General features: G+C 42.1%; 1 protein-coding gene across 1 annotated transcript in view; it reads right to left on the minus strand.

The window, feature by feature from the left end:
• Positions 1 to 7,068, minus strand: part of BAIAP2L1 (BAR/IMD domain containing adaptor protein 2 like 1) — an 81,368-nt gene extending 74,300 nt beyond the window's left edge. Inside the window, exon 1 of the mRNA XM_012759172.2 lies at positions 6,773 to 7,068. Within this exon, the coding sequence (XP_012614626.1) occupies positions 6,773 to 6,823 (51 nt within the window). The 5' untranslated portion in view covers positions 6,824 to 7,068. The remainder of the gene's footprint in view (positions 1 to 6,772) is intronic.
• Positions 7,069 to 12,564: the final 5,496 nt, after the last annotated feature.

A 12,564-nucleotide genomic window follows, 5' to 3' on the forward strand; every position in this document is an offset into this window, starting at 1 on the left:
GCACAGCTGTGTGCACCTGCAGTCCCAGCTACTCAGGAGGCTAAGGTGGGATGATCGCCTGAGCCTGGGAGTTTAAGCCCAGCTTGGGCAACAAACATACTGTGACCCAGGCTCAAAAATAAATTAATAAATATCTACTTCATTGGTGGGAGTTCAGGGAAAGGAGCACTCTCCACAATGCAGATTACAGCATAATTGGGTGCACGTTTTCTGGAGGGCATTTTGCAATGTGGAACAAATATGCTTTAAAAGGTACCTGCCCTTTGGCCCGAAGCTCCCTTATGGGAATTTGGCTTAAGGAAAACATCACGGGTCTGTGCAAAGCTTTACCTGCAATGATGTCCACTGAAGTGCTGTAACAGCAGGGTACTGGCAATGATCTATGCCCAACAACAGGGCTGGATCAATAAATTATGATGAAGAATGGAGTTCTGTGGAGTCATCAAAACGATAAATCACAGAGTCCTGACAGACATGGGAGTATGTACCGAAAAACATAAGGAAGAGTAACAATAAGAGGTAGTGTTACCTCTGGGTTGCGGGATTCTGGGTGACTTATTTTCAGTGTAAAATTTCATAGAAACTTTGGAAATACTCTAGTATCAGAGAAAAATAGTTTCAAAAAGCTGCCAAGATTAAATACACATACATACAAATGCATATGAATGATTGTGGGAGATAATGAAAAGTATAATTTGGGGGACTTGTTCTCAAGCATGTACAATTACAATTTAACTGGGGAGAAGACTCAAAAATAACATTTCCTTTAGCAAGTACTAGTCTTAGAATCTTGAGTAAACTTTAACTCGCTGAAATTCTCTTTAAAAACTAGCCTATTGTGCTTTTTATGTAACTTTTCAAGAATAAGTTACACAAAAAGAAAAGGAAAGGTACTTTCAATAATACTCAATTAACAAAGAAATTCAATTAACCATAACTCTGCACCCCACCCCAAGTAATCCAGTTCGTTTGAAAAAGCTCATCTTTTGCCCTCAACATCTCTTACATAATAAAACCCTTTGATGTGTTCAGCTATGATAGCTTTAGAGTCTAAAAACTTATATTTTATTGTAGTAAATACCACAACTGTATGGCCTTTCTTAGACCCATGTTCCCTAGGTCCTCTATCTTCTGACATTAAGTATCCCCCACGGGGCTTTTACTCAGGCTGCAGACATCCTACAGAGAAACAGGAGATGACCAGTGGGCCTGAAACAAACTGTTTTGTTTGTTTTGTTTTTAATTTTAAAACTTTATCTGCACGTACCCATGAGAATGGCAAAAATTAAAAGGATGGAAAGTATCAACTGCTGGCAAGGATGAAGAACAACTATGAGTCTCTTGCACTACTAGTGGGAATGGAAACTGGTACAACCGCTTTGGAAAATGCTTGGTGGTTTCTACTAAAACTAAATACTTGAATGCCTAACACCTAGCAAATCTGTTCCTGTGCATGTACTCAAAAGAAATGAGGGACTATGCCCATCAGCCTTGTACCAGAATGTTCTTCAAGCACTATTCATAATATCCTGAAGTAGTTTAAAAATAATCAAAATGACTTGCCAAGAATAAATTATGATATATATATATATATTCACACAGCAGAATATCACAAAGAAAAGAACTAACTACAATTACTCCCAACAACACAGAGTATCTGACAAACACAATGAGTAAAAGCAGACAGACAAAATAGGCCAAACTAATGAATGCAGCTAGATATCAGGAGAGTGGCTACCATCAAAGGGTGCTGTGACTGGGGACTTCAGGGAGTGCTCCTGGTCTGCTTGTTGAGCTGGTGTTAGCTACTCAGGTGGGTTCAGTTTGTGACAGTTAGTGAGCTATGTACATTTAAGCACACCATTCTCTATGTATACTGCAGTTCAATAAAAAGTTTTGAAAATAAATTAAAAAATATATTTACGTGTCAACAGATAAAAATTAATATTTGCGTAGCTTTTATAATAATTTTTTTTTTGAGACAGGGTCTCACTGTTGCCCAGGCTGGAGTACAATGGTGTGACCATAGCTCACTGTAGTCTCAAACTCCTGGGCTCAAACAATCCTCCTGCCTCAGCCTCCCCAATAGCTGGGATTATAGGTGTGCACCACCACGCCTGGCTAATTAAAAAAAAAAAAATTTCTGTAGAGACGGGGGTCTTGCTGTATCACCTAGTCTGGTCTTGAACTCCTGTCCTCAAGTGTTCCTCTGGCCTCAGCCTCCCAAAAGTGCTGGGATTACAGGTGTGAGCCACCATGCCCAGCCAGCTTTTATAATAATTTTTACTTTTAAACTGCAGAATAAATAGCTGTGTGGAACACTAAAGAAAACAAAAATCCAATTTGTTGTAATTCCATGCTCATTAGGTTTCCCTTGCAGGTCTGTACAAGGCAAGAATGCCCAATTCCAAAACAATGTCATGAATATAAACCCAAAAGCTACATGAAACTTGTGAATGGTGTCATCTGACCAACTGGTCCCCCTCCTCCAGGCTTCGTAATAAAGGCAGCTGCATAGCAGTGTTATCATGGTTCTAAAATCTCTTTCTTATCAAGAAAAAAATGTTTATGACCAAAAAAATCTCATTTGACTTTATATTTTTGTCAGACAAAAGCTAAAGTATTGGGCTGTTCACTTTAATATTCGATACCTGACAACCCTTTTTTCTACCTGGCACCTGATTTTACTGTCCCCTTTTTTAGTCATCCTGGAGCCAAGAGCAAGTTGTCTAGGCTTCTGTAAATCCCCTTTTATCTTCAGTACATCTTAAGAGAGTGGTGTTAAGGGAAAAGATTAATATCAAATAGATAGCTACAGCAATAAACATACCTTAGAGAGGGTGCTTTAAAAAGGCATTTTGAAGTGTCACATGCTAGCTCTGCAAACCAACCAGGCCGGGACTTTCACTTACACATTCCCATTAAACCCAAGAACATTAAAAACCATTAAACAAACCCTAGTATGTATGCCAAGATTGCTTACTTTGCCCAATTAAAGAACAAAAGCATCTCACTGTCTTATTAAAAGGTTTGAAACATGTCAGTCAGTGATAATGAATTAACAGAATGATAGAAAATTTTGGTGACATCTTACATCATGAAAATTATGAAAATGCATCTGGTCTGTACATTTTTTGGTCATCAGAAGCTGTATGACTATACAGAGACTGGCATGGTCAATAGGATGTGGAAGCTGGTTACTCAGACTCTAGGCCTGAGTTCTTCAGTTTAAAAATGGTTAAAAAGCAAACAAAATCCACTTCCACCTCGAGGGCTAATATGTACTTAACAAAATGCTCTATGGAAAGTCTCAAGGTAAGGATGGGGAACCTAGCACAGGATAGGTGCTTATAAATTGTTTATTCATTCAACAAATATCCACGCCTACTATGTGCCAGAAGCTGTTCTAACTGCTTAGGGTACAGCAAAACAAAGCTTGTCTCCTTGGTTCGAGCTCACATTCTAGTTGGGGTGGGAAGAGAGAGAGAAAGAAAAATAAATATATTACATAGTATATCCTAAGGTAGTAAGTGTTATGAGGGGGAAGGTAAAGTAACCTAAGGTGGGGTTGGAAGATGGAGTTGTCCACAATTTTAAAGAGTTGTTTGAACAGGCCTCCTTGAGGTGATCTTTAAAGACTTCTATCATTTCCCCACTGCGCTCGCTGTTTAGCAAGATTCATGTAGGTAGGACATCCTTGGATGACACCACATCCATCCTTCTTCAACCCCTAAGTCTTTAACAGTTCTAGGAAGGTGGTTGCTACTCTTAATTAAGGGTTTTTCGAACTTTACTTCTTCCCCTACCACTAAAGCATATACTCACCGGAAAACCATTCGAAATCACAATCAAGCTTTTGACGGCAAGTTACAGGCATATGATAGACCAAAGTGTGGAGAGGGGGAGGGATCTTTGCCTGAACTCTAATTAGCAACAGTAATATTACTTGACATTTTGGGGATTATCAGGACATTTGTTTCATGAAGTGGTAAAACACACATCCTCCTGGGAGTTAGCGTGGATCTCCAGTAATCTCTTGTCTAAGTATATATTTTATATAACTCAGCAAATGTGCAAATAGTATATATTTAAGGATACTTGATATTACATACAAGGGATCACGCTACTTTATAATTCCCTCTTTTCTCTAAAGAATTTATTCCTTTATTTCAAAGTCAGAGAAATTTGAGTATTTTAAAAAAAACTAAAACCTAGCAAGTCATAAAATCTTGTTTGCAGGTGGCTTTTGTAAACACACCTGGTCAGGTTGTGTTTCTATTAGTAAAATATTGTAGACTGCTATGTAACAAAGGATATATCTTTTTAAAATAACTCAATTCACCAACACTGCCAGATTTTTGCCATATTAACCATAAATTGTTTTCAGCTTTGACCATTGTGGGACGGGATGACAGAGGGAAGAATGCAACTTGGAGGTGGTGAAAGGCTTTTCAGGCTTCCATTCAGATGAGAATGTAAAATTTCACTATGCATTTCCAACATAGTCAAAGCATGGGCTAGTAGCTTTCACTTTACCTTATAGATTACATAAACTTGTCTGGTGCCGTAAATTCCTTTTTTTTTTTTTTTAAGACATAGTCTTGCTCTGTTGCCCAGGCTAGAATGCCATAGTATCAGCCGAGCACAGAGCAACCTCAAACTCCTCGGCTCAAGCAATCCTCCTGCCTCAGCCTCCCGAGTAGCTGGGACTACAGGTGTAAGCCACCACGCCCAGCTAATTTTTTCTATTTTTAGTTGCCTGGTGAATGCTTCTCTATTTTCAGTGGGGACAGGTCTCACTCTTGCTCAGGCTGATTTCAAACTCCTGACCTCAAGCTATTTTCAGTGGGGACGGGTCTCAAGCTATTATTCTCCTGCGTTGGCTTCCCAGAGTGCTAGGATTACATGTGTGAACCGTCACACCTGGCCAGGTGCTATAAATTCTTGTCCTACCACCTTGACATAAAAAAGCGATCCTAAAACATTAACAAGGAAATTGTCATTGAAATCAATTAACATTTAGTGAGCTTTTAGTATGCTTTCAGACACCTGGGAATGGAAAACTAGGTTCAGGACTCTGATCTTCAGTGTATTGCAACCTTTTAAAAACTGAAAATGATTTACACTGCTTTATGTATAACCAAAATGATGAAATCCACACTTTTTTTCCTCCTGCTCCAGTTTCTTGGGTAATATGACATGATCAAGTGGTTGGCATTTGTGGCACTGTAATTCGCTTGAGTCAGCCCCTGCAACAAGTCAACACTAAAGTATAAGTCAGGAAAAGTGGGAGAAAGAGCAAAGAGAAGACTTTAATCATCTGAATGCGGACTCAAGTTGTTATCCCATCTCAGGGAAGACAAATATGCCCATGTTCTTGGAAGCAGGGTGAAGGAACTTCTGTGTTCCTGTGTTTTTGTATCCCAACAGATACTTAGACTCCGCTTCAAATTGGTAATGATCTGCATTCCTCAATTACAGTTTTTCCTTAACTGACAGTCATCAGAATAGCTACTAAGAGTCTAGTAGTAAGAATGTTTTATTTATATACTTTGTCAGTATCCCACACCCCCTGCCCCACCATCTTCAGGATTAAACTGTAACAATCTCAATACAAATGTAAGACTTTAACAAATTTCTGAAATCTCTAAAAATTGCCCTCTGTTAAGGGAACATATGAATAAGGAATAGTTTCCGGTCACAGTTGCTGAGTCTGAAAATGCTGTGTCGATTGTGTCCACTGTATCTTCCTACAAAGTATAATTCATAGGTTACAGTATACACTTTCCCTAATAAGATGAAGGGAATTGATAATCTTTTGGACTTGCAGGGATTATGAAATTTCCATGCTCTTTTATTATTCTCTACCAACAAAAGTCAATAAACTCCTCTGAGTTTGGGAACTCAGATCTTGCAAACCTAGAAACTAAGTTTTAAGGTTTAAAAAAACTATAAAAACGACCAAACGGTGGGCCTTAAACATGGCTACGAATGAATTTAGAGAACTTTAAAAGTTTCAGGGGTTCAATGACCCTAAGCTGAATTCAAACAAAAGTTGTTTTGTATTCTATTAATAGCAGATGATTAAACACATATCTTATTTCAACTGGAATTCATTTATAAGTACTTAAACTTACTAAACTGGCCACTAATCCTAAATCTATGTCTGTTTCTGGAAAAATTCTCTGCTAATACATGCAAAGTTAGGTGACTGGCCATCAACGCATTCCTTAAGGTTAGGTCCATTTTATTAAAATCTCGGGTGCTCTTTCACTCCAGTAACCTCACAAAATAACCGATGTATACAAACCAAGTTCAACTTAAAGCGGTGCGAGGAAAGGTCTGGGGTGAGGTGGGGGTCGGTTCAAGCCTTCCCCAGAGCAAACCGGCCACCCCAGGACTCCCGGGGCCGAGCGCCCCCACCGCGGCTCGGCGGCCCGGCCCTGCCTAATTACAGGGGAGTCCCCCCCCAACATTCCTGGGCGCTTTATTTGCTCAGAGGACAGTCGAGCTCTCCCCTGGTCTCTCAGGGCTTACGCCCGGCAGCCAGGCCAGCGCGGCCACCGATTGCGAGAAGCTGGGAGGAGGACGCGGGCCCCGACGGCGGGACCCTGCTGCTCCGCCCCCGCGCCCGGGGAAGGTGCGGCGGGTCGGCGGGAAGGGGAAGGGGAAGGGGAGGACGTTCCCGCCTCAAGACCCGTCCTCGCCCCAAGGTGAGCGACCCCGACCTTCCCGCGGCGCGGACCGCGAGCCGCCGCGGGCCCCGGCTTACCCTGTAGGTGGTCTCCGTGAGCCGGCTCACCTCCTCCGGCCCCCGCGACATGGCTGCGGCCGCCGGGCGGGCGAGCGCGGCAGGGCGCGGCGGGGCCTCGTGGCAGCCCGACTGCGGGCGGCGGGAGCGCCGGGGCGCGGCTGAGGGGCCCTGGAGGGTCGGCCGGAGAGTGCCGGCGCGCGCCTCCGCCGCGAAAACGCCAAAACTTGTGGCGCCGCTGCCGCGGTCTGAAAGACGCTGAGGAGAAGCGGCCCGACGCGGCCGGGCGAGCGGGGCGGGCCGGGCGGACCCACCTGAGGCGGGCGGGCGAGTGGGCGGGGCAGCCCCACCTGAGGCAGCCTGGTGGGCGGGGCCGGGGCGGGCCGGGGCGGGGCGGCTCCTGCGGAGCGGCCGAGGTTGGCGGGGCGGGGGGGCGGGGCGGCGCGGGACGAGTCTCAGTGGGCGGGGTCACCCACCTGAGGCGGACAGGGCGGGGCGGACTCTGAGCGCCCTCTCGCGGCCCGCCCAGAACTCCCCGAGAGGCCGAGACCCCCGGCGTTTAGGCCTCTGTGGTCCTTGAGCCCTCGTGTGTCCCGCACGCTGCTGACCCCAGAGGCCCTGAGGACTATGCCCTCGGTGGTCTCTCCCCGCAAGCCCTGCCTTTTGGGGCCACAAGAAGGGGGACCCACATTCTCCAGTTGTATTGATTTCCTGATTGTCTCCTCCCCACTAACCCCCTCGCTGACCCCAAAGGTCTGAGGGACCCCAGCGCATGGGCTCTCATAGGTGGAGGAAGGGGGCTGCCACTTGCAGTTTTGGAAGCTCCTGATACATCAAAAAAATTAATAAATGCCAAGATCTGGTTACTGAAATGGCACTGCATTTTTAAAGCTTATATTAAGAATGACCTTTAACTCAATGCAATATAACTGTACTGTTCACAAGCTCGTTCTAGGATTTAGAAAACCCTGGTGAGCTGAGGTGTTGGGGAAGTCTCTCTTTCTTTCATCACTCAGTCTGTGCAGGTGTGTGGCCCCGGGAGCCCCCTGTTTTGTCTCTACCCTACCCACAGCCCTGCCCAGGGATGAGGCAGCTGCCTTCTCTGGGCCTCTCTTAGATTGTGACCCAGACCTTGCAGGGCCAGAACAGCTTTCTCCCACCTGGAACCCCCTGCTTAGCATCTGAGACCTCCAGCCAACAAGGGTGGGAGGTCTTATTCTGATTTTTTAAAAATTCCATCTGGGTGCAGTTGTATCTTTTATGAGCTGTTAGGATATACGCTTCTGAACTGCTCCTGTGATAAAGTTCACTAGGAAATGCACACAAAGAAGGCACTATGTGGCCCAGATGGGAATATCAAGAGTATGAGATGCCACTGGACTTAGAACAGAAGCAACCACTTGGACTCTGGGGCAGTCTTATTGGGTTTTGCAAGCCATAAAACATATCATGCTTGGGAACCAAGGATAGTTGTTGGGGGAAATAACACATTTGGCTCCAGGTTTCAGACAATGGAAGCAGCTGCCTTCTTCCTTAACAGACTTACAGTATTTGACTCAAATGATTTGGCAACTGGGTTTTCTTTGCCTTATGTGAGATGCATTCATGACTTTATTATGACCATGTATTAGGCTCTTCAACTATGTCTGTTGGTCTTTTATTTCAACTTGAAAATATCTGCCTTAACTTTGCAGATCTCCTTTTGTCTTAGAACTTCTCTCTGTGCTTTCTGATGAATGAGGTCATTTCACCCTCTGCTGCCAGGCAGTCATCCGAGGAGCTGGAAAGAGAGCAGAGGCTTAACCTTTAACACTTAACAGCTCGGTGTGTGTGGTTTAGAGCCAGAAAAGACAGAGATTAACAAACCACTATAAAACCAGCAATTAGCTCAGATAGCCCAAATCAATTACTGAGGTTGGAGTTTGATCATGGGAGCAGGCTCATACTTATATGCAAATCTTCAAACATTTGGTCATAGTTAACTCTACTTTATGGGAATGATGTCCTTGTTATGACCATTCTGCTCCTCTAGAAGTCTTTGAGAATGGTTAGCTCTTGATCTGCACTGACATTAATATTGCAGTCCCCAGCTCATTGCTTGACACATAGATGCCTGGAAGGTCTTTACTGAACAAAAGAACAAGTGAGTATCGATTATCTGCTCTGTGCCAGGCACTCTGCTGGGGGCTGTGGGTGTGCAGAATTAACTGTGCTTGAACCATTCCTTTAATACCACACAGAAGGTAGAATTTAAGGGAGATCACAACAACAGCTATACGGGAGGTATAGTCAGTCAGTCATGCCATAGGTAAAAAGGTGAGCATGAACCCAAAATGCCATTTGTATTAGACTCCTCAAGTATGTTTGTTGGTTGCATGTAAATTTGGAAATCCACAGACTTAGTTGTTCTGAGACTTCCTGATGCTCAGAGTGAAGGAAAGTGAATCAATAGAAAGGAATGACTTAGGGAAAGGTGAGAGCAGCCCATGCTTTGCTCAATAGCTCTTTGCTTGCTGAGAAAACCCTGCAGCAGCTTTCCAACGGCACAGAAAGCAAAGGCTGAAGAAGAGCTGATCTGGCCTTTCTGTAAATCAGTACAACACCTCCCCAGGGGCAGGCAACCAAGGTCTCTTCTTTTAGCTCCTGCTTCAGTTTAAATAGGGACAGCCCTGCTTTACAACCGTTCAGCTCACAATGTTTCAAGTTTACGATGGTATGCATTTAGTAGCAATTGTACTTTGGATTTTAAATTTTGATCTTTTCCTGGGCTGGCCATGTGCAGTATGATACTCTCTTGCAATGCCAGTCAGCATTAGCCAGCTGGAGTCCCTGGTCAGCCATGCTAGGGTTAAACAACCAAACTCTACAGTGTACCGTGTTGCCAGATGATATTGCCCAAGTGTAGGCCAAGGTAAGGGTTCTGAGCACATTTATGGTAGGCTAGCCTAAGCTAGGATGCTTAGATATATTATGTGCATTTTTTATTTAATGACATTTTCATTTTAGAATGGGTTTATTGGGATGTAACCCCATCATAAATCACAGAGCATCTATAATCAAAAATCCTGTTTATGTTAACAAAGTTTGTAAGCTGTAATTGCAGGTGACAATGTCAATAAGATTTTGAAAGCCATGATCAAAACAAGCTCTTCTTTGGGGTGTTCTTTCTTCTTTTGAACTTACTGTGTAGCCTGCTGATGGGTCCTCTGGCCTTGTGGGTGCTCTAGGGGTATCCATGAGAATGCTGTGTTTTGTGCTCTGCTGATAACAGTAGTTTTGGGCAAATTCCCATAGAAAATAGCAGGAGAGAGGATGGAGCTTTAAGTTTTCTTATTCTGAAAAAGCAAATATGAATTGAAAACTCATTTACCTTTCTGTAACTTTTCTTCCAATCCAGACAGCATTAACTTCTCCAATGCTAAGCTTATTTCTGCTGTAGAGTTTTCCACTAGCTGTTCCCTCTGCCTAGAGTGTTCTCCTCCTTGACCTCACAGCTCTTTGCTGTCATTGCATTTCAGCCTACATGCAGCCTCAGAGAGGCCTTCCCTGACCACTCAGACTGAAGTAGTAGTTCAGGCCCTTTCTATCACAGCATTCTATTTTAATTCTAATAGTGCTTAGCACTAGTTATGGTAGACTGAATCACTGCTCCACAAAGATGTCTAAGTCGTAATCCTCAGAACCTGCAAATATTACCTTATGTGGCAAAAGGAGCTAGGCAAATATGATCTATTAATATTAATAGTTAAGATTTTCAGAAGAAGAAATTATCCCCGATTATTTTAGTAAGCCTGATATAATCCCAACTGTCCTTATAAGAACGATACAGGAGGATCCAGAGTTGATATGCTAACAGAAGCGGAGACTGGAGTGATGCATTTTGAAGAAGGAGGAAGAGGCCACAAGCCAATGAATACAGGCAGCCTCTGGAAACAGAAAAAGGCAAGGAAATGGATTCTCCCCCCAGAGCCTCCAGAAGGAACCAGCCCTGCTGACACCTTGATTTCAGCCCTGTAAGACTCATCTCAGACTTCTGACCCAGAACTGGAAGAGGATAAATGTGTGCTGCTTTAAGCCACTAAGTAATTTGTTACAGCCACATAGGAAACGGATACACTAGCTAATCTTTTTTCTTGTTCATTTCTTTCCTGTTTCTCTCTCCCACTCCCATCCCAATATTAGATTGCAAACACTGTGAGGACAGGAATGATATCTGTCTTATTCATTGCAGGTTTGTTTAGTGCCTAGCACATAGTAGGTGCTCAAGAACTATTAAGATAATTAATTTATGAGGTAGTTAAGATCTCCTCATTTCATAAGGAATAGCTCCATCAGGGATTTGTTTTCTCCAGTGTTTGAAAAGGAAATAGCATAGACCACTGCAAAACAGATTGTGAGTCTGAAGTTCTTGAAGGGAATGTATAGATTATCAAAATATCAAAAGATAACAAAGCACTGGCATAAACAGGTTTTAAGAAAAAGCTGTGAAATTTCCAGAACAGTGCATTGCAGAACAAACACCTGTCATTATTACATGAATATACTGAAGATATTAGTCCTCAAAAAAGGTAAATACTTATCAAACTTACAAAAACACTAAATGATAGATTTAAACTATGCACATATGGATGTGATAGCTTATTAAACTCTGGAATATAAAGGCTTCTGAGAATAAGAGTTAAGTGAAACATGTATTAATATACTACAAATGTTGTATGGCCATGAAACATTCAAGATTCCACAAGATACATGAAAACTAATCTTGTTACTTCAGTGGTATTTAAACCACTTCTGCTTTTCAACTTTCTTCTGTTTTAGAAAGCTCAAATTTTAATCCATCTTTTCTGTTGCTCATGAAATTATTTACAAGTACTCTGAAAATGTGATTTTGTTTATTTGTATAACTGACATTTCATCTAGCAACACTTTAATAGTTGTGTCTTGTGTCAATGAACATTTAAGTTTGTAATGGTGAAATCAGAGCTAGAGATGTTGAAAGAGCTCTTACTACTGAAGGATAATTTAGCTGGGTATGGAGATCCTACCTCTCTTTTACATTTTTCACATCTCAATCTTTCTGTGCTGCATTCTGGATAATTTCTTCAGAATCATCCTCCAAATCGTGAATTCCTTTTTATTGTCAAATAATATTCTATTGTATGGATATACCAATTTGGTTTATCTATCCATCCATTGGTGGACATTTGGGTTGTTTCCACTTTTTGGCTGTTAGGAATAATACTGCTGTGAATACTTGTGTATAAGTTTGTGTGTGGACATATGTTTTCATTTTTCTTGGATATAAACCTAGGAGTATATTTGCTGGGTCGTATAGTCATTCTATCTTTAACATTTTTAAAAATTGCCAAACAGCTTTTCCTCATTTTCTATTTGTTGGAAGAGTTTATGAAGAATCAGTATTTCTTTCCTTTAAATGTTTGATAGAATTCACTGGTGAAAGCATCTTAGCCTAAGATTTGCTTTGTGAGAAGTTTTAAAATTGCTAATTCAATCTTTTCACTTATAGGCCTTTCAATTTCTTTTTCACAGTGTTATTTCCCTATTGCTTTTATTCCCTCATCTCTTTAATCATTTAAAATATTGTTTTATAGTCTCTACCAGCTAGTTCTATGTGGTTTTTGTTTTATTTTGTTTGGTTTGGTTGTTTTTATTACCATTCAGCCATAGTTGTGTCTGTGTCTTGGTAGATCATTTCCTTATTTGTTTTGGTAATTTTTAAATTATGAGATCATCTTCAATGGGGATCCATTTTGTCCATAAGGATCTCATGTACCTTGGGTTGTAAAGTATTC

The sequence above is a fragment of the Microcebus murinus genome, chromosome 19 (genome assembly GCF_040939455.1).
Source record: "Microcebus murinus isolate Inina chromosome 19, M.murinus_Inina_mat1.0, whole genome shotgun sequence".
NCBI lineage: Eukaryota > Metazoa > Chordata > Mammalia > Primates > Cheirogaleidae > Microcebus > Microcebus murinus.